Below are 22989 nucleotides of genomic sequence, written 5' to 3'. Positions count from 1 at the left end.
GCTGAGCTTAGATTATGTTCCTGATAAAATTGCAGCCAAATAAACACTGCACACACACCTCCACATACTTTTCACATAGTAATCCATTAAAGAATCCACACAGAAAATTTCTTATGTAGCCAGAAGTAACATACTACAAGGGGTACAAGGTTGAGAAACATTTCCTCCCCATACCTCTCCTGTGTTTGGATTGGAGCAGAGAATCTTAGCATCTTTTCCACAGCTCAGTAACAATTCAGGATCCGCCATGCTCCAAGCAATTGCCAAAATCCCCCTATAAAAAACATAAAGGAATAAGGAAATTTTTAATCTTAAGAAAACCAAATCTCAATTATTTCTGCCTAGGCTTTGGAGATTCACACATTGTTAACAGAAATACAATTAAATGCAAGAGTTTCAACACCGGACGCGTTGGCTCACACCTGTAATCCCAGCTACTCAGGAGACTGAGGCAGGAGAATCACTTGAACCTGGGAGGTGGAGGTTGCAGTGAGCTGAGATCATGCCACTGCACTTCAGCCTGGGCAACAGAGTGAGTGAGACTCCATCTCAAAAATAAGATAAAATAAAAAAAGAAAAACAAACCAAAAAAGAAATAAAAATAAAATAAATGCAATATTTTCAGAGGCAACTTAGTAACGTATATGCTATCTGATCATTACAAAGACATAGATGTTCAATATAGTACAGTGTATGATAGCGAAAAAGTGAAAACAAATGCCCAACAGACTATTTCACAATAAATTACAGACCACCTTTCAATGAGAAAATATGTAGATAAAAATTATTCTGTACACTTTGGGAGGCCAAGGCAGGAGGATTGTTTGAGGCCAGGAGTTCAAGACCAACCTGGGCAATATAACGACACTCTGTCTCTACCAAAAAATTTGAAAATTAGTCAGTTATGGTGGCGTGTGCCTGTAGTTCCAGGCATACTCATGAAGCTGAGGCAGGAGGATTACTTGAGCCCAGAGGCTCATGGCTTCAGTGAGCTATGGTGGCTCTATCCTGGGCAAATCAGCAAGACCCCATCTAAAAAGTATACTTACCATTTTCTGGAAATCAACTTCTTACCTCATTATATAGTATTCATGATTAACGAAAAAAATTATCTAACTATATGCACAAATTATCCCAATTGTATAAAAATTATATTGGGATTATACATGCATACACACACACACATGTAACTTAGGTACGGTGAAATGTTTTACCTATGGAAGGGCATGATATCTAACTGCACTAAGTCCTTACTTAATTCAGAAACTGTGACTTTAGGCAAAACAATGGATAACAAAACCAATTTTAGCATTGACTCAAAACTGATATAAACATTAAGGACCTATGGTAGCCAGGCACAGTGGCTCATGCCTGTAATCCCACCACTTTGGGAGGCAAAGGTGGGCGGATCACTTGAGGTCAGAAGTTCGAGACCAGCCTGGCCAACATGGTGAAACCCCATATCTACTAAAACTATAAAAATCAGCTGAGCGTAGTGGTACATGCATGTAATCCCAGCTACTCAGGAGGCTCAGGCAGGAGAATCACTTGAATTTGGGAGGCAGAGGTTGCAGTGAACCGAGATCTTGCCACTGCACTCCAGCCTTAGTGACACAGCAAAACTCTGTCTAAAAAAAAAAAAAAAGTTCCTATGTCCTATGGTGTATTTCTGGTCACAAAAACATCACCAACATGTTCAGAAAATAAACAAATCAAGTTCTTTGGAATAGCAGCATGATACCTGGCATGGTTTTCCAGGACACGAAGTGGAGAGGAAGCAAATCGAAGATCCCACATCTGGATCACTGGTAACCGGTCATCCTCGGAGGCAAGGACCATCTGAGTAGCAATATCAGGATGCCATGCCAACCCAGAACAATGCATCTGCAGATAGTTAAGGTTCACATTTTATGAATCATATTACTTTATGAAAAACCAAACTAAAACAAGAAACATGCCTTTATTGAAACAAATAGTAAAAAAACATCAGCTTTGGCTTATTTTATTTATGATTTATTTATTGTCAGGCAGGCTGGAGTGCAGTAGCGCCATCTCAGCTCACTGCAAACTCCACCTCACCCAGGTTCAAGTGATCCTCCTGCCTCAGTCTCCCGAGTAGCTGGGATTACAGGTGCAAGTCACCATGCCAGCAAATTTTTGTATTTTTAGTGGTTATGAGGTTTTACCATGTTGGCCAGGCTGGTCTCGAACTCCTGACCTCAAATGATCCACCTACCTCGGCCTCCCAAAGTGCTGGGATTAGAGGCATGAGCCACCGCGCCTGACCTTAGTTTATTTAAAAAAAAAAATACAAAACAAAATGTAAAACTACCAAATTTTATCTTATTTTATTTTATTTTTTAACTACCAAATTTTATTGAAGAGTCTTTTTTTTTTTTTTTTTTTTTGAGACGGAGTCTCGCTCTGTCGCCCAGGCTGGAGTGCAGTGGCCGGATCTCAGCTCACTGCAAGCTCCGCCTCCCGGGTTTACGCCATTCTCTCGCCTCAGCCTCCCGAGTAGCTGGGACTACAGGTGCCCGCCATCTTGCCCGGCTAATTTTTTGTATTTTTTTAGTAGAGACGGGGTTTCACCGTGTTAGCCAGGATGGTCTCCATCTCCTGACCTCATGATCCGCCCGTCTCGGCCTCCCAAAGTGCTGGGATTACAGGCTTGAGCCACCGCGCCCGGTCTTAGTTTATTTTAAAAAACAATACAAAACAAAATGTAAAACTACCAAATTTTATTTTATTTTATTTTATTTTTTAACTACCAAATTTTATTGAAGAGTCTTAAACAGTAATCTTAAAAGTAAGATATTTGAATATTTTCTCAATTCATGCAGCTATTTGATACACACAAAACCATTGTGAGTCAGAATAACTGTATACCAAAAATGAGTTTTACTATCAAAACTATAAATATAAAGAAAACATTTCATTTTATTTATTTATTTTTTTGAGATGGAGTCTCGCTCTGTCACCCAGGCTGGAGTGCAGTGTGGCACGATCTCATCTCACTGCCACCTCCACCTCCAACATTCAAGCAATTCTCCCGCTTCAAAACTTCCCCAGTAGCTGGAGTACAGGCACATACCACCATGCCTGGCTAATTTTTTGTATTTTAGTAGAGAAGGGGTTTCACCCTGTTGCCCAGGCTGGTCTTGAACTCCTGAGCTCAGGCAATTCGCCCACCTCGGCCTCCCAAAGTGCTAGGATTGAGCCACTGCGCCCGGCCAGTAGAAAAAACATTTTATACACATTTAAAATACTTTCAGAAAAATGGAAAAAAAAAAAAAAAAAGATAAAAGATTAACACATACAGGCTGGGCGTGGTGGCTCACGCCTGTAATCCTAGCACTTTGGGAGGCTGAGGCAGGTGGATCACCAGGTCAGGAGTTTGAGACCAGTCTGGCCAACATGGTGAAACATCATCTCTACCAAAAATACAAAAATTTGCCAGGTATGGTGGCGGACTCCTATAATCCCAGCTACTTGGGAGGCTGAGGCAGGAGAATTGCCTGAACCCAGGAGGCGGAGGTTGCAGTGCCAAGATTGCGCCACTGCACTCCAGACTGGGAGACAGAGTGAGACTCCATCTCAAAAAAAAAAAAAAAACCCTTAAAAAAAAAGAAAAAAGATTAAGACACACATAAGACACACACACAAACCCACGCTTTTCCTCTATTTTATCAGAAAACTCAAGGCAAAATATCTTAAGCAAAAACTACCATTTAAATTTTCATATGGAATAAACTAACATTATTAGGAACTATCTGCAAGTTCAGATTCTATTAAATGTTCCACAAAATGACTAAAATGCTTCTGGTATGGTTTATTCCATTGACACTTCTGTTTTAAAACTCTTGATTCATTTGAAAACAATACTCTGAAGAAGTGTTCTCCCAAATAGTTTTTTGTTGTTATTGTTGTTTTTAAATTACATATGTATACTCTGACTTTTTGCAAACTTATTTTAGAAAATGTCAAACCATGCAATGTACTCATAAACAAAAAAAAAGGCTCCAAATTATATCTAAATTATTTTATAGCACCTAATGACATAAAAAAATTAAGATACCTATAAGGTTCAGAATTTAATGTACTCTATGGGAAGTGCTGGAAATATATTAGCTCATTTTAGCAGTACCCAATCAGAGGAAGAGATGAGGCCAAGAAGTCAAATATTACAAGTTCACAGTGATGAAGTTCCCAGCAGGAAAAATGTTTACATTCTAAGAAAAGCTAAAGATGAATTAAAAAGTTGCTGCAATGGCCAGGCACAGAGGCTCAGGCCTGTAATCCCACCACTTTGGGAGGCCGAGGCAGGCAGATCATGAGGTCAGGAGTTCGAGACCAGCCAGATCAACATGGTGAAACCCCGTCTCTACTAAAAATACAAAAATTAGCCAGGTGTGATTGCACGTGCCTGTAATCCCAGCTACTTGGGAGGCTGGGGCAGGTGAATTGCTTGAACACGGGAGGCAGTGAGCCGAGATTGCGCCACTGCATTCCAGCCTGGGCGACAGGGAGAGACTCCGTCTCAAGAAAGAAAAAAAAAAGGTTGCTGCAATGTTTTAAAACAGCTAGCAAAGTAAAACAACCAGTATACCATGGAATAAGTTCCTTGATTAACCAATCTCTTCATCATTAATAATATCCAACATATTTATTGGATATGATTTTCCAATTTCCACAAAATCATAAAAATTTTATGATTTTCCCTTAGAGGAAAAAAAACATTCATTCTAACATGACTGATTAACGAAAAAACAGGATTTGACTTCACAGAAATTTGATTTGTTGTCAACTCTGACAAACAACACAGGAATACCTACAGCAGAAATACAACACGTTCATCACAAGTCAATCACATACTTACTCTGTTACTATGGTCACTGACTTTGATGATTGGTTCATTTTTTCTAAGATCCCATACAGTGGCCCGGCCACTAGGACTGGCTGATGCTAAAATATGCTGAACTTGTCTGTTCCATGCAATGCAGCTGATATCTTCTGGCGGCTACAAGGAATAAACAGTTAATAAAAATTGTTTCTCTATTATAATCAAATTTAACTGCAAAATTGGATCCTTCATTTTGAAAAGTATATTACTTAAAAATCTGATCCATTTAACCCAAAATTTGCTTTATAGTCCTACATCTCTACATTCTCAACATGTACAATTATACGATTTAAAGTGCAGGTACATGCCATTTCAAGTGTATTATCTTGTTTAATAATATCTCATTCAGTAAGAATTTTATTGAATTCCTGCTATAAACCAAGTACTGTTTACTTTGCAACTGCTGCAAGGTAGATCATGGACCACAAAGTAGATGTTGGTGACTATGACAGAAAACCAGGCAGGGCAAAATTACAGCCTAGACCATTAGCAAAATACCTTTATAAATGCTAGTACATATGCTATCATTACGCTACCTCTCACATTGCCAAAATGTTAGAGCCAGTTACAATGGCTACTCAATTGGATAGCCTATACAACGTAAAGAAGAACAGAGGATTGTTCTTACCAAACTTACTAGAAATACACAGGCAAAGGGCTTGAGGTATTTATTTTAAACCTTGCCTTCCATGGTCTTGCCTAAGCGTGTTTTAAGAAGGTTGGTTGTTGCTAAAACACAGAGCAGCTATCACACAAAGAACAAAAATAATTATACTATATCTAAGACAATCATTAAGGATCTTTGTTCATTTTGTTTACTACTGTATGCCTAGTACCATGACCAGTGTCTACCAGGTGGGAGATACTAAATAAATATTTACTCTTGAAGGACTTACGCATACTTTGAGAAAACATATTTATTAATACTTTACTGAAGAAAAATCAGTAACATCTAAACAACGATTTTAAACATATATGTTTTGTGTGAGAAGCCTTAAAAGTGAAATAAGTGGGCTTAGAAGAACTACTTTTGGCTTTTCTTATTACAATGATCAAAATCAGTATAAAAATACCTGTGTTTTGGCTCCTGGCGTCATTGGGGTTGCAAAATTATTTAGATCCCATATGTAGATTTCAGATTCATTAGCACCAGAAGCTACCAGATTAGTCTGTAAGAAGAAAACATAACTAAATAGCATTTATGCATAATTAAGAAAATTCAGAATAACTCAGTTCAGAGTTAGATACTAGATGTAGCATGCACAATTTTTCTATTTAATTTAAAAAGTGAAAAACATACGCATGAATTTCTAAATTATGATAATTCTTTCAAAATTTAAAGTTTTCTAGAAAAACATAAAATTCTACTTAACAAAGACAAAAGATGTCTACTGAGAACAAACTAATTTTAATGCAAGATATTATTTTAAAAATTATATGGATAAATTCTTTTTTTTTTTTTTTTTTGAGATGGAGTTCTGCTCTTGCTGCCCAGGCTGCAGTGCAATAGCGCAATCTCAGCTCATTGCAACCTCCGCCTCCCGGGTTCAAGCGATTCTCCTGCCTCAACCTCCCGAGTAGCTAGGATTACAGGCATGCGCCACTACTCCCAGTTAATTCTGTATTTTTAGTAAAGACGGGGTTTCTCCATGTTGGTCAGGCTGGTCTCGAACTCCTGACCAGGTGATCTGCCTGCCTTGGCCTCCCAAAGTGCTGGGATTACAGGTGTGAGCCACCAAGCCTGGCCGGATAAATTCTTAATCAGTCTTGCAACCATGTGAGGATTACTGTTTATATCTTTGCATCTCTGGAAGGAGATTTAATTTACAAGATTAAAAAGGTAATCAATTATTGCTTTCATAAAAAGCTGAATCCTAAAACTGTGGTATCTTTCTCAGTATACTTCAAAGTCAGCTTCCAGAGCTGAATCAATATAGCCCTAGTAAAATCTCTTGTCAAAATTCTTCTCATATTTCTAGTTCATATACACTCAATCTTGTTCCAGGTGGCAATATTTCTAGGTTTTCTCTGGTACAAACCTTAAAGGTCAAAAAGAACCTGAAATTGTAATACAAAGTACAGGAAGACAATGGGCTTCATATACTGACCTTCATCCACTACTATTTACTTTTACAAATTATTCTCTTCTCAGCTGGCATATAACTAAAAAAAGAGAGAAATTCTATGGTAGTAGCTACCTATAACACAAAATACTTTATTAAAAATCATCAGCTGTTTCATACAATTAACAAAAGAGTTAGCTAAAGAGCAGATACCACAAACTATAGAAATGAAGGCCGGGCACAGTGGCTCATGCCTGCAGTCACAGCACTTTGGGAGGCCAAGGCAGACAGACCACTTGAGCCCAGGAGTTCAGGACCAGCTTGACCAACACAGAAAAACACTGTCTCTACAAAAATTTGCCTGGTGTTATGGCTCATGCTTGTAGTCCCAGTTACTTGGGTGGCTGAGACAGGAGACTTGCTTGAATCCAGGAGGTCAAGACTGCAGTAAGCCATGAGCCACTGCAGTCCAGCCTGGGAGGGAGCAAGACCCTGTTTCAAAAAACATAAAACAACAACAAAAAAGAAATAAATAAGTTGGGTTTCTGTATTGCTATACCCTAAGGATCTATTTATAAGAAAAGGAACTATTTAAAATTTTCTTAATACTCATTTTTGGATTTTTGGTTGTTATAATCTAGTATCCTATTAACTCAAGGTCTTCCCCCCCCACCCCGCCCCCAGACAGGGTCTCTGTGTGTCACCCAGGCTGGAGTGCAGTGGTGCGATCATACCTCACTGCAGCATAGACCTCCTGGGCTAAAGCCATCCACACGAGTAGCTGAGACTATAGGCGTATGCCACCATGTTCTGCTAATTGTTTGCATTTTCTGCAGTGACAGGGTTTCACCATCCTGTGCAGGCTAAGATCTTTATTAAGCTGTGCATTTATATAATTAACACCCAGTAACGTTTATGAAGGCAACAGTACAAAGAATCTTAATTGACTATTTGTTAAATCTGCATTATATTTAGTTTTTTTTTTTTCAGTTTTGCTCTTGTCACCCAGGCTGGAGTGTAACGGCACGATCTCAACTCACTGCAATCTCTGCCTCCCTGGTTCAAGCAATTCTCCTGCCTCAGCCTCCAGAGTAGCTGGGATTACAGGTGCCTGCCACCATGCCCAGCCAATTTTTGTATTTTTAGTAGAGACGGGGTTTCACCACGTTGACCAGGCTGGTCTCGAACTCCTGACCTCGTGATCTGCTTGCCTCGGCCTCTCAAAGTGCTGGGATTACACAGGCGTAAGCCACCATGCCCGGCCATTACATTTAATTTCTAATTATTTGATAGAGTATTAATCTCTGTCATAAACACAAAATTTCTCAATTAATAAAACAGTGAATTAACCTGGACATCACAGCACCAGCCTAATGCTGAACTAGCATGAACTTTTAAAAGGGGGCTCTTAATGTTTATAAAATGTCTATTCGAATGGCATGACATCTTCAGACTTAATTAAACCTATCAGCCAGCCGGGCACGGTGGCCCACGTCTGTAATCCCAGCACTTTGGGAGGCCAAAGCAGGTGGATCACAAGGTCAAGAGACCATTCTGGCCAACATGGTAAAACCCTGTCTCTACTAAAAGTACAAAAATTAGCTGGGCGTGGTGGCACGCACCTGTAGTCCCAGCTACTCAGGAGGCTGAGGCAGGAGAATCACTTGAACCCAGGGGGCAGAGGCTGCAGTGAGCCGAGATCACGCCACTGCGCTCCAGCCTGGTGACAGAGCGAGACTCCATCTCAAAAAAAAAAAAAAAACCTATCAGTCTGATCCTTTTCATGGAGGTAGTATTTTTAACCCTGATCTCAATTCTGAATCCACCATTCTTTAAACAAACACTTGTCAACCTGTATAGCCACACAGTTTTTCAACTTTCAGTTCCAAAACTGAGGCATAGTAGATTCACATACTGATATCAAAAGAGCAGCACACAGTCTAAGAATTATGAATGAATGTCAAAGTCTTACCTGGAAAATGTTCACATCCAAGGCTCTCACTGGGCCAGTATGCTTGTCATTCTGGGCAATCACAACTTCCTTGTCTCCAGCTATAATTTTAGAAGGATCATAGAGAATAATATTTCCATTTTCACCACCTGCAATCAGAACTCCAGAGACATCTCCTTTGGAATCCATTTTATAAGGCCCCCAAATCAACTTGTGGTATCTACAGGAGAAAATGAATAAAATAACTCATTCTTAAAGTCAAATAAATGTAGACAAAAAATTGAAATTATACATTTAATTTTTAATGTTTTCATAAACAGTCCAATATATTACTTCCCCACCACTCCTGGTAATAACTATGTATGACTTTGGTGTAATAGTATTTCATTTTTTATTTATACTCATATTTGCATATTTGATTTTGTAATCCTTAAAGAGTAAAAACTCTTGTAAGGTAGTGTAACAAAATATACTTGAGTTGTGTGTCAAAAAATATGAGCTTAAGAATGATTTTACCATTTAGAAACGGTGAGACCCTAAGTTTTAATCTTCTTAAATTGCCTCTGGTTCATTGTAAAATAGAGCTAATCAATCACTTCCCTTGAAAAGTAAAAACACTGTTCATTTGACTATAGAAGCGTCTCATGCTTTGACCTTTGTCTGAAAAAAAAAAACAAGAGTCACTAACAAGTGGTCTGTTAAATAGTAAAGGTGTTAAAGGAGTCATGTGAAATTTTCTAAGAAAAAGAATGTATTATAACAGTAGAAAAACGACATCAAGATTATATTATGACAAGTACCCCTACTATTGGAGAATAAAATATATGATCCAGAATGGAGATGAAATATGAAGGCAGAAAGGTATACGATGATACAAATGGTAGTAAGCAGAAAAACTACTAGACAAAAGGTATCTGGGGTTCCCATCCCACTGTGACAGCTCTGAAGAATATGAGCAGTCCCGTGAAACTGCATGATTTGAGCTGTATTCTGTCAGCTAAAGAGCAATCTCTTTAAACCCTGCCAAGATACTGAGGCAATAAAGATTATTTTATTACTCAAATGAAGGCATCCTTTCTCTGCATTACAATAGGGCATAAGTACTTGAAAGTATGATCCAAATACCTAGTTATCTAGTGTATTAGAAATCATGTCAACAAAACTGTGAAATATATTTCTAAATATTGTAACAGAAGAAAATAAAAATAAGCTACCATTCAGAGATAATTACTACTAATACTTATTATGACTACTTCTTTCCTAGTACATCTACCTTTTTGCAAACAGGCACAATAAAGGAGAAAGAAAAACGAACTCTATACAAAATTAGCCGGGTGTGGTGGCACATGCCTGTAATCCCAGCTACTCAAGAGGCTGAGGCAGGAGAATCGCTAGAACCCAGGAGGCAGAGGTTGCAGTGAGCCAAGATTGCACCACTGCACTCCAGCCTGGGCAACAAGAGGAAACTCCATCCCCCAAAAGAAAAAAAAAACACACACACACACACATACACACACAAAACCCAGAAAAAAATGCTAGAAACTACAGCCTCTCCTTCCCACCTTGCATATAACAGCAATAAAAAAGTCAACGGAACATACTGGTCAGGCGTGGTTCCTCATGCCTATAATCCCAGCACTTTGGGAGGCTGAGATGGGTGGATTGCTTGAGGTCAGGAGTTCAAGACTAGCCCGGTCAACATGGCAAAACCCTGTCACTACTAAAGATACAAGATTAGCTGGGCGGGGTTGTGCGCACCTGTAATCCCAGCTCTTTGGGAGGCTAAGGCACAAGAATTGCTTGAGCCCGGAAGGTGGAGGTTGCAGTGAGCCGAGATTATGCCACTGCACTCCAGCCTGAGCTACAAAGTGAGATTCTGTCTCAAAAAAGCAAAGGAAAAAAAAAAGTCAATAGGACGTATAAACACTACTTTTACTTCCATAAAAATACACTCACATTAGGAATCAAGAACAATACATAATTAAATAATCACATGAATTTAAAGCTGAACATCATACCTGTGAGAAGAGGAGAATGTGGCACAAGATTTCATGTCCAAGGATGGATCCGAAAGGTCTAATTCAAATATCTCAAGGGAAGCATTGGTACTAAATGTTGCATCCAATTGCTGAGCAGATGTTCCTATAGAAAATATATTTATGGTAACTATACACACAAAAATAAGACTCAGAGAAACCTTACAAAACCGAAGTTAAAAGCATGTTTTTCAATTCTCTTGCTCATGAATGCTGCACATATACCACTGAGCAGACGCTTAAATCACTATAGCAATGAGATTCTGGCACAGGGCTAGGAGAGGATGTTTATAAGAGTGGGTAGTGTAAATAATTTTTTAAGCCTGTAGATATTTAAAAATCTCTGTAAAAATGGTCCCATGATTGGGGATGGGCGCGGTGGCTCACGCCTGTAATCCCAGCACTTTGGGAGGCCGAGGCGGGTGGATCACGAGGTCAGGAGATCAAGACCATCCTGGCTAACACGGTGAAACCCCACCTGTACTAAAAAATTAGCCAGGTGTGGTGGCGGACGCCTGTAATCTCAGTTACTCGGGAGGCTGAGGCAGGAGAATGGCATGAACCAGGGAGGTGAAGGTTGCAGTGAGCAGAGATCATGCCATTGCACTCCAGCCTGGGTGAAAGAGCAAGACTTCATCTCAAAAAAAAAAAAAAAAAAGGGTCCTGTGATTTACTATATCTGCTTATAGACATACATGATATAACTAATTCTTTTTATATAAAAATGCTAACATCAAAATTGCTCTTCGTTCATTCAAACTGATATTAACTGTGTTTTTTTTTACATGCCATCTATTGTGCTTAATACTGGAGGAATAAAGATAAAATATAATTCCTGTGAAGGAAACTATTTTAGATGTAACACATCATGATCAAAATACTATGGGAACGCACAGGAAGAACACTGAACTTGGCTGAGAGAATGTCGGTAACTTGCCAGGGAGAGAGAAGCTTTCCAGAGAAGATAAAGATTAACCTGAATAAGCTAGACGCAGAAGAGAAGAAATTAGGTAACTCATACTATCTTCTCTCCTTTGAACTTACCTGTTGCTAGGTAAATGGGGTGATTCTGGGCAGGGCTCCATGCCTGCATGGCTGTACGATCTACTTCCTTTAACTTCATCCTGCTAAAAAGAATATTTTACAAAGAAATATATTTGAATGATTTGAATGTCTAACACAGAACACAGATATTTTACACAGAAACATACTGAACAAACCACTACAACATTAGTAATGCCCAAATGCAAATAAATCAACTTGGTTTAGGTGTCATTTGTTAGAAATATTAATTAGAAAGAAGACAAACTTGAGGCTGGGCGCGGTGTTTCATGCCTGTAATCCTAGCACTTTGGGAGGCCGAGGCGGGAAGATCACGAGATCAGGAGATCGAGACCATCCAGGCTAACATGGTGAAACCCTGTCTCTACTAAAAATACAAAAAATTAGCCAGTCGTGGTGGCGGGCACCTATAGTCCCAGCTACTCGGGAGGCTGAGGCAGGAGAATGGCATAACCTGGGAGGTGAAGCTTGCAGTGAGCTGAGATTGCGCCACTGCACGCCAACCTGGGCGAGACAGCGAGACTCCACTTTAAAAAAAAAAAAAGAAGACAAACTTGATAAACTACTTTGAGACAAATACTGGTCTATTCTGTCTACAGATTATAGTTCTTCAGTTGAATCGGTCTAGAAAAATAGCCCACAAAAATAATGAGGTGGTACCTGAAGAATTAACTTTGCTACACATGTGTTTATCCAACAAGGATGGGTGACAAAACATTATGGGTAAGAGCAGCCAAAAAATAAACAAGGTACAACTTCCTGGAGTAGGATTACTCAATGATAAGAGCAGTTTAAAAAATTAATTCAAAACTAAAACAGAGAGAATACAGTAAGTCCACATATTTTAAAGATAAAGTAGGAATTATTAGAAAACTGGTCACTTCAAGGTATAATCCCATATACCACTTGTTTACGTATTTTCTGTCATTAAAGTTACTTTGATGGGGTCAGGTGTGGTGGCTCATGCTTGCAATCCCAGCACTTTGGGAGGTCGAGGCAGTTGGATCACTTGAGGTCAGGAGTTCGAGACCAGGTTGGCCAAAAGGGCAAAACCCCGTCTCTATTAAAAATACAAGAAAATTAGCCAAGTGTGGTGATGCATGCCTGTAATCCCAGCTATCTGGGAGGCTGAGGCAGAAGAATCATTTGAACCCAGATGGTGAAGGTTACATTGAGCCGAGATTATGCCACTGTACTCCAGCCTGGGTGACAGAGCGAGACTTGGTCTCAAAAAAAAAGTAACTTTGATGGAAAAATTAGAAAGGTATAGTATTATGCACTTTTTAAAGTTGTTATTTTTACATAAATACATTGAAATGGCACAGTACTCCACTGTAAGATGTACCATAATTACCTAGTCAAATACCAACAAACACCTAAGCTGTTTGTAGCTATTTTTACAAAAAATGCTGAAATAAATGGTCATCTGCACGTTATTTCGTTAAAAACAAGGGACAGCTATAAATTTCCAGAAGTAAAATTGCTAAGTTAAAAGGTTAATGCAATTTTAATTTTGATGAATATTACCAAGTTGTCCTCTATGGCAATTGTGCCTTTTCATACTACCAAGAGTAATATACGATTACTTCTTGCCCTGCAGCCTTACCAGAGTATACTGTCACACTTTGAGATTTTTTGCAACATTAAAAAATGAAAGGCCAGGTGCAGTGGCTCAGCCCTGTAATGCCAGCACTTTGGGAGGCCAAAGCAGGCCGACTGCTTGAGCCCAGGAGTTCAAGATCAGCTTGGAAAACATGGTGAAATCCCACCTCTACAAAAAATACAAAAATTAGCCGGGCATGGTGATGTACGCCTGTCCAGCTACTCAGAAGTTTGAGGAGGAAGGATCATTTGAGCCCGGAAAGTTGAGGCTGCAGTGAGCCGTGATTGCGTCACTGCAATCCAGCCTGGGCGACAGAGTGAGACCATGACTCAAAAAAAAAAAAAAGAAAAAGAAAAACAAAAAGAAAAATATTAGCTCTGTATAGTAATATTATAAATAATGTATAACATCTTTTTTTACATGAGTATGGGTCAACCATATTTCCTTTTCTGTCATCTCTTCTGTCTAGTCATGTATCATTTGACCATTTTTCTTTTCTCTTTTTGAGACGGAGTTTCTTTCTGTCATCCAGGCTGGAGCACAGTGGCGTGATCTCGCCTCACTGCAACCTCCGCCTCCAGGGTTCAAGCAATTCTGGTGTCTCAGCCTCCCAAGTAGCTGGGATTACAGGCACACATCACCACATCAGGCTAATTTTTTTGTATTTTTAGTAGAGATGGGGGTTTTACCATGTTGGCCAGGCTGGTCTCGAACTTCTGACCTCAGGTGAACCACCTTCCTTGGCCTCCCAGAGTGCTGGGATTACAGGGGTGAGCCACTGCAGCTGGCCATCATTTGACAATTTTTCTATTAAGTTGATAGACTATCTTTTTACTTTGCTTTTTTTTAAAAAAAAAACTTCTTTTTACCTTTCATAGGATTTTGATTAAAATATATATATATATGCTTTATCTTTTAGATTTACGTTCCTAGAAAAGTTGAGCACAAAGTACAAAAAAATGCTACACAGTTCCCAACCACATAACCTTTCTTACCATCAACATTGCACATCATAAAGGTCTATTTGTTTCAATCCATGAACTAACATGAGCACATCATTATCACTGAAACTCCACAATTTATATGAGGGCTCACTCTAGGTGTTGTACATTCTATGGGTTTTGACAAACATATGACAACATGTATCTGTCATTATAGTATCACACAGAGTAGTTCCCTTGTCCTAAAATCCCCTGTGCCTGTTAATTCCTACTTTCCTATCAATGGAGCCTATATAGTAAATGTTTGTGAATTATTCTTGGGACCTAGAAAGAAGGGGTGCTCTCTGTTTTCAGGACCTAGAGCTCAATATATATTAATTAAATCCTCTTTATTGATTTGTTTAGATATCCTATATCCTTATTTTTTTGTCGACTTGATCTGCCTTGGACCAAAACAGTGAATTAAGTCTCCTACTGCTAATATATTTATGTTTATTTCTCATGTTATCTCCTGAAACTTTTGTTTTACGAAAATTACTTTGTTATTTAATACATTTATTTGGTGCACAATCATAATGTTCAAATTCACTGTCAAATGTACACTTTAGCTTTATGAATATCCTTCTTTGTCTGAAATAATGACTTTTGGTCTGAATTCCACCTTTTGTTTGCCTTTACATGTATACTTTTGCCCTTCAGAACTATGTCATCATTAGCTATACGGCAACAAAGAAACAAAAAAACAAAAAACAGATTTTATTGGTGATCTAATTTGAAAATCTTTTCAGTAGGTTAGCTAAGGACATTTAAAATGTATTGACATGACAGACATGGTTGGTCTTAGTTTTGTCATATTTTACTTTGGTTTAATATCTTTGGGTAATAATTTTAAAAAAGTCTTTCATCTTTTATGTGCAATTACCATTTTTCTGATAATTAGGATGATGTATATTTTCATTATAATATGTGTTTGATTTTATCTTTTTAATTGTAATTTTAAATATTTTACTTAACACCATTAATCCTATTTCTTGACACAGAAACAGTAACTCTCTACTATGAGCACTTATGAAATTAGCTTGTATAATCTTACTGCCTCTCCACACAACACAGTTACAATCAATAGCATTATCTTTCTCAGTGTTTACCTTTGAACTGCTTATACTTCTACTAACTGATTTGTCAGCTTTAAATGATGTCCTCTGACTCATAACCATTAAAGATGTGGCAATTCACAAACTTATTCTACTTCCAATTTCTTTCCTCTTCTCTTTTTATTAGTCGTATAACCAATCCCTATATTATTGGACATTTAATATTTACATTTTATTCTTTCTTCCTCATTCTCACTTTTGTTCCAGTCTCAGTCCTGCAGTTAAAAAGGATACTCAATGCTATCCAACAGGACTTTTTTGCCAGTTTCCTTACTTAGCTCCAGAGTCTCTCCTCTAACATTTTCCTTAAGATTGCCTTAAACATATGCCCCGAGTCTTGTATCTGCAAATTGTTTATATTTGAAGGAGATTTTATAGAGGAAAAAATTAAGACACGGAAAGTTAGACAATCTGCACATGCTAGCAAGGGGGCAAGGGGCTAGAGCCAAGATCGGAACTCGCAAGTTTAGCTCCAGAGTCCAAGTTCTTATTACTTCCAACAAGTTTAGGTATTCAATTTTTATATTATAGAAGAAATATTAACATTTAGGAGAAACAGTAACAAAGAAACCAGCATGCATGATGAAATTGAAGAAATGCATTTTAGAAATTGTGTTAGGTTAGGGCAAAGTGAGATTAGGAGGCAGGATGTATCACATAGCTAAAAGTATGGTCTCTGGAGTTAATCCTCAATTTGACTACTGGCTCTGCCACTTATTAGCTATGATACTTTGGACACATTATTTAACCTCCCTGAGCCCCAGTTTCTACATTCGTAAAACAGGGAAAAGAGTGACAACCTCATGGGATGTTGTGAGGTTCCAATGAGATCATATGTTTTATAATAGGGAACCAAACAAAGTGCTTAGCACATGGGTTAGTGCTTTTGATAGGCTTGCTATTTTTAAAGATTACTGCTATCATGAGATTAAACAAGAAAACTTCAGGGTTATTTGGGGGGAAAAAATTCCAGCTTTCTAAGATATAAAAAAGGCATTTATTTTCTTAACATGAATTTCCTCTTCTTCCTCTTTGCCAACTGTCTCATCTAATCTTTAGTAATAAATTCAAGTTCCAGTTCCTCCATGAAAACTGCCCTGATGATTCAATCCACATTGATCTAAATACTTACCACAAGTTTATATTTGTCAGTACTACAATTTAAGCATTTTATAGTAATATCATTCTATTTTAATCAACATTTGGTAACATTCTACTAGCACATATTGTTGACATATTTTCCGATTACTTTTTAACCAGTTCCCTTATGTGCTATCTTATCTCATCAACTAGACAAATAATGTCTTTTTTCAAAACTTTTACCCCTTTTTAGACTCAAAATTGCTTAGCACACTAGAAGATATGCAGAAAGTTCTGATTTATTTTAAAAGTTTACATTTAGGGGAAAACAAGTAGACTAATGAACTAGAACGACCAGTTTCAGATAAAACATTTACTCTTAAATTCTTAACTCTTTAAAGGATCATTTACTTTTTAAAAAACGAGAAAGTATTGTTAAGGGGGAAAAGGTTATAAGATGACTTCAGAATAATTTCTAAAAGTGAAATCAAAATAGCTGTATTATAAAAAAAAAAAAGAAATGCAATAATAGTACTTCCAAGAGCTAAAGTATAAGGACTACCTAATTAATTAATGCTTGGTTAATGTGTAACATTGAAAAAGAAAGAGACACATTTATACGAACATAAAATGGTTACATGGGAATTCAAAGCATTTACTAAAGTTTATTTCTTAGCCTTAGTACTCAGTGTTCTGCGAGAAGCAGTTCTGCTTATTAACCTGTACTGAATATAAGGTTTCAATACCATCTATTAAAAAAAAGAATGACTATACTACAATGGCCTAGAACTATATTATATGCCCTGAATCTAATTAAATAAGAGTACCATAATCGATCTACTTATTGCAATCATTCTCAAAATTACTAAGAATGCCATGAAAATATAGTTACATCTGGATATGAATATTTCCTTCTCTTAGAAATAATCATTCAGTTGTAAATGATTTTCTTAAAAATATGAAAAGTCTTTTTTTTTTTTTTTGAGATGGAGTCTCACTCTGTCACCAAAGCTGGAGTGCAATGGCATGAAATTGGCTCACTGCAAACTCTGCCTCCCGGGTTCAAGTGATTCTCCTGCCTCAGCCTCCCGAGTAGCTGGGATTATAGGCACACACCACCACCCCCAGCTAATTTATATATTTTTTTAGTAGAGACAGAGTTGGTCAGGCTGGTCTCAAACTTCTGACCTCGTGATCAGCCCACCTCAGCCTCCCAAAGTGCTGGGATTACAGGAGTGAGCCACCACACCTGGCCAAAAAGGTATTTTTAAAAATGTATTTTAATTTTTTTTTTTTTTAAGAGACAGGTTCTCACTATGTTGGCCAGGTTGGTCTTGAATTCTTGGCCTCAAGCAATCATCCTTCCTTAGCCTCCCAAAGTTCTAGGATTACGGGCATGAGCCATCGCGCTCAAAAACAGGAAAAGGTTTTAGAGTAAACCATACATACTTCCCAAGCAAGACTTACTTTAAAAGCCGTGTGTAATGTTTTTTCAATATTAAACGTGATTACAATTCATACTATGAATACTTGTTTCACTCAATACTATTTTAAACAGAACATAATCACTACAAAAATATAAAAAGAAGGCCGGGCACAGTGGCTCACGGCTGTAATCTCAGCACTTTGGGAGGCAGAGGCAGGAGGATCACCTGAGGTCAGGAGTTTGAAACCAGCCTGACCAAAGTGGCGAAACCCTGTCTCTACTAAAAATACAAAAAATTAGTCGGGCTTGGTGGCAGGCGTCTGTAATCCCAGCTACTCCGGAGGTTGAGGCAGGAACCATGAACCTTCAAAAATACATCTATTGGCCGGGCGCAGTGGCTCATGCCTATAATCCCAGCACTTTGGGAGGCCAAGGTGGGCGGATCACTTGAGGCCGGAAGTTCGGGACCAGCCTGGCCAACACCGCAAAATCCCATCTCTACTGAAAAATACAAAAATTAGCCGGGCGTGGTGGTGCGCACCTGTAATCCCAGCTACACAGGAGAATGAGGCAGAAGAATCACTTGAACCTGGGAGGCAGAGGTTGCAGTGAGTCAGAGGTTGCAGTGAGCCTGGGAGACAGAGCTAGACTCCGTCTCAAAAAATAAATAAATAAAAAAATACATATGGCCAAGCGCAGTGGCTCCCGCCTGTAATCCCAGCTCTTTGGGAGGCCGAGGCAGGCGGATCACGAGGTCAGGAGTTCGAGACCAGCCTCATCAACATGGTGAAACTCTGTTTCTACTAAAAAATACACAAATTAGCCGGGCATGGTGACGCATGCCTGTAATCCCAGCTACTCAGGAGACTGAGGGAGGAGAATCGCTTGAACCCAGGAGGCGGAGTTTGCAGTGAGCGGAGATCGGGTCATTGCACTCCAGCCTGGGAGACAGAGCAAGACTCTGTCTCAGAAAAAAAAAAAGGTTTATTGAGGAATATTTGTATTCCAGACTAGAACTCTTATTTTTCATGCAACTTTCTCTCGATAATTGCATTCAATTAGGTGGAAACTTTTTTCTTTCTGCTCATTTTCAAAATGTAAATTTCCTGAAGCAATACTAAAACCCAACAGCACTATTCTTTGAAAAGTACCAACCTTACAATGCTATATAGAGCTGACCCATACCTCAGAAAGCAAGTAAAAAGTTAAAGAGGTAATAGAATTGGAACTTTGATTCCCAAACCAGGTATACAATCCCTACTTGGCATTGCTTTTAGTAAAAATCCATTTTCTGTGGGCAAAATATCTCAATACGGATAGAAACAATTGTTTAGAGGATTTATTATTTTCAATGTCCTAGGTTCATTTCACTCAACCCAAACCAACTCAAAGGAGAAAGTAACTATGCACTGGTTACTGAACTAATTGGTGTCATATTAATCTTCAGTATAATAAAACTTTTTAGCTGAAATTAACCTAACGACATTTCTAAAATCAATGTAAATCAATCTAGTAATATCCCCTTACAGGAGTTTTTAACTTGTAAACTTCATAATATTATGTACACAGAAAATCCTACATGTCACTTGAGAGCAGGAGCTTGAGTCCAGCCTGGGGAACATAGTGAGACCCCCATCTCTATAAAAAATAAGAGATTAACTGGGCTTGCGCCATGTGCATATTCCTAGCTACTTCTGAGGCTGAGGAGGGAGGACCTCTTGAGTCCAAGAGTTCAAGGTTATAGTGAGCTATGACTGCACCACCGCACTCCAATCTGGGCAACAAAGAGTGACTCTGTCTCAGAAAAAAAAGTAAAATTAAAAAAAAAAGCAAATCCTACGTATGTATATGTGCATTCTTCCAATGCTTTCTTTAGATTCCCATAAGACAATGAAATCCCCTCCAAATTGTGAATCATTGCTCTTCACAGTTTATAAATTTATTTCTATTCCCATGTTACTAGTTTCAATAATTTGCCTATGTAAAATTAAGCAATATTATTCTAAATCCACCTTAAATTTCAAATTTCACAAATAACCGTGGACGTATGTAAGATAAAATCACTACAAAACTACAAAAACACCACGAGTTATCCAAAAGTTCTTGAAGTCTACAAACCTCTCCCTGAGCTGTAACTAAGAAATAGTGAGAAACAAAAAGCACAGAAGAACCACTAAAAAAGGAGAGTAGGCTGGGCGTGGTGGCTCATGCCTGTAATCCCAGCACTTTGGGAGGCCAATGCGGGCGGATCACTTGAGGTCAGGAGTGCGAGATCAGCCTGACCAACATGGTGAAACCCAGTCTCTACTAAAAACAAAAAAAGTGGACAGGTGTGGTGGCGGGCGCCTGTAATACCAGCTACTCAGGAGGCTGAGGCAGGAGAATCACTCGAACCCGGGAGACGGAGGTTGCAGCGAGCTGAGATCGCGCCACTGCACTCCAGCCTGGGTGACTACGTTTCAAAAAAAAAAAAAAAAAAGAGAGTAAGCTTTTGCCAACCCTTGAATAACTGGAGGTACAGAAAACGCTGGACGCTATAACAAGAACACACCTTTATCGATTAAATACAGTTATAACTGCCCACAAAGACAACCAAATTTCAGTTTTCCATAGTTAGAAAAAAATAGGAGAAAGGATTTGTCACAGACTATCAGATCACTGCAACTTCAAAAAGCCCTACGTAAAATTAGTTCCTTAAGCGCAAGGAAAATTTTATAATGCCCACAAGTTCTGGCAATATTTTGGTTTATTTTACAACAGCCTCGTAATTTAACAACTTATTAGCAAAAACATGTAACACTTAATGAGACTGCCCTCAAAGTACAGGCTGCGCCTGGCTACCACTATCCTTAAAATAATCCAATCCTAGTAACAGTAGACGTCAGTTCAAACCTATGAACCTTTAACTATAAATCTGGCAACAGTTCAAGTACAAACAAAAAAACCCTAACCAAACTAAAGTCAACCAAAGTAATCCTGAGATTTTTTTCCTTTCCTCACCCTCAGGGATCGCACCTCTTTGTGCACAAGGGTCTGAAAGTCTCCTAACCTCAAACTCCAGTTACCAGCCCGGCTACGACTCCCCGGCAAGACACCGTCACCAGCCTCGGGTGGCTTTTGCTCAGCAGTGGAGAGGTCGGCGGATGCGGACGGGCGCGATCACTGAAGGAGTCCAGACGCCAGGCCGGACTTGGTTGTTCCGCCGGGCCGGAAACCAAGACTGGGGGCGCGCCGTCACCAGAGACCGGGCCTCAGGCTGGCGCGGGGCAGCGGAGACCCAGGCTGCGGTCCCAGTTTTGGCCTGGGCTCTACCTCAAGGCTTAAGGACCGGCGAAGAGGACAAAAAGCAACGGGTGGACGCACCTGGCAAGGACCTTGGGCAGCCGGATCCTGCGTTAGTGCAGCGCCCGTCGGAGTCTCCCGGGCATTCGCCGCCGCCCCTCCTCCCGGGCCAGGGCCACCTCCACGTTCCGTTCCAACGTGGCAGCCGCAGCCGCAGCCACGCCCTGCCGCCCAACACTTCCGGGAACGACATCTCTCCCCGCCCACCCCGACGCACGGCCCCCCACGGCACTTCCGGGACCGGCGGTAGGCTGGGGTGCAGGGTATGGCTCTGCGGGTTGGGCGCGCTCTGCGGTCATCGCGCCCGCGCGAATGTAGAAACCCTTGTCTGAGGGGCGGCGCGCAGAATGTGGATGCGGTAGCCAGGACTAGCGGGTAAAGGACTAGTGCAGAGGGTGTCTCCGTCCGGCCGAATAACCGCCGTGGTCCGCAGGAACGCCACGTAGCACTAGTCCTGTGAGGCGTCTGCAGCCCCTGGCGACACTGCCCGAGCCAAACCACGTGGAAAATTGGGCTGCAAGAGCTTTATTGTAACTTGTGACTGAGTTCTTAAAATTACCCACTTGATTACACATTCTGGCATTTTGAGAATTTACACAAAGCGAAACTATCTGGGCACACCCAAAGGCTATTGTGGACAGAGGCATAGATGGGGTGTTACGGTGTTACCAGTTAGTACCCTTTCATACTTGTTACTATCCCATGGTATTGAGACCCGGTAGCACTCGCCGTCCGCTGTTACCTTACTAGTTTCCCCAGAGCCTCAAATCTAATGAGATGCGTTGCCTGGGTGTACCTTTAGTTTAGGGAGGAATTACTTTACAGTGAGGTAAAGCCAAAGGAAAATCACTTGCTAAACTACCAGAAACTGGATTCAACCCAGGCCTCCTAACTTCTAGACAACTTCTTTTCTCATTACACCTAACATTCAAGCCAACTCTTGCACTTTGGGTGGCTAAAGCAGGATCCTGCCTCTTGAACAGCAGCAGTGTCAACATTCCCAGTCAGCTACATCTTCTGCAACATTCCATCTGATGCTTGCAGCTTCATAAGATAGCTTAACATTAATTCACACCAACTTCTGAAATAACGAACTCAGCTTTTACTGGTAGTAATATATTTTCTTTCAGTCTTCTAATTACCATTTTCTTTCAACGCAGTAACTAAGGTTAGCACTGTGGCCTGAATGCTAGTCAAACTGATTGGGATTTGTTTTTGATTAGTCTTCAATCCAAACAAGTAAATGCTCCATTTCAACCGCAAGCAGCTTTCTGTTCCTAGTGCAACTAAAACTGAAAGACGTTGAAGCAAGTTTACCTTTTTACATTTATCAGACTTTTTCAATAGGCCTGTATTACAGCTTCATGCAGGTCTGGGTCTCAACCTATCTTTGCTTTGCTGTCACCACTTTCAAATCTTCTAATCACA

At 39.6% G+C, this 22989-nt stretch overlaps 1 protein-coding gene across 25 annotated transcripts in view; it reads right to left on the bottom strand.

Annotated features, from left to right (window-relative positions):
- The window catches only part of SEC31A (SEC31 homolog A, COPII coat complex component), a 76152-nt gene extending 54379 nt beyond the window's left edge, over nt 1-21773 (bottom strand). For 13 of the 25 annotated variants that reach the window (XM_033214236.1, XM_033214242.1, XM_033214244.1 and 10 more), the window contains exons 1-8: nt 21583-21723; nt 11998-12080; nt 10936-11059; nt 8939-9137; nt 5977-6072; nt 4880-5020; nt 1742-1884; nt 175-274 (exon numbers count right to left, since the gene is read on the bottom strand). In XM_033214236.1, coding sequence (XP_033070127.1) covers nt 175-274; nt 1742-1884; nt 4880-5020; nt 5977-6072; nt 8939-9137; nt 10936-11059; nt 11998-12076 — 882 coding nt within the window. In that variant the 5' untranslated portion in view covers nt 12077-12080; nt 21583-21723. Of the gene's footprint in view, nt 1-174; nt 275-1741; nt 1885-4879; nt 5021-5976; nt 6073-8938; nt 9138-10935; nt 11060-11997; nt 12081-21234; nt 21504-21582 lie in introns of those variants that run through there. The other 12 variants (XM_033214252.1, XM_033214259.1, XM_033214255.1 and 9 more) reach the window with 7 other exon arrangements.
- Nucleotides 21774-22989: the final 1216 nt, after the last annotated feature.

Source organism: Trachypithecus francoisi, unplaced genomic scaffold (genome assembly GCF_009764315.1).
Source record: "Trachypithecus francoisi isolate TF-2019V2 unplaced genomic scaffold, Tfra_2.0 Lachesis_group1, whole genome shotgun sequence".
In the NCBI taxonomy this organism is placed as follows: Eukaryota; Metazoa; Chordata; class Mammalia; order Primates; family Cercopithecidae; genus Trachypithecus; species Trachypithecus francoisi.
The sequence above is the reverse complement of the archived record's forward strand: the minus strand, read 5'-3'. Positions and strand labels throughout refer to the sequence as shown.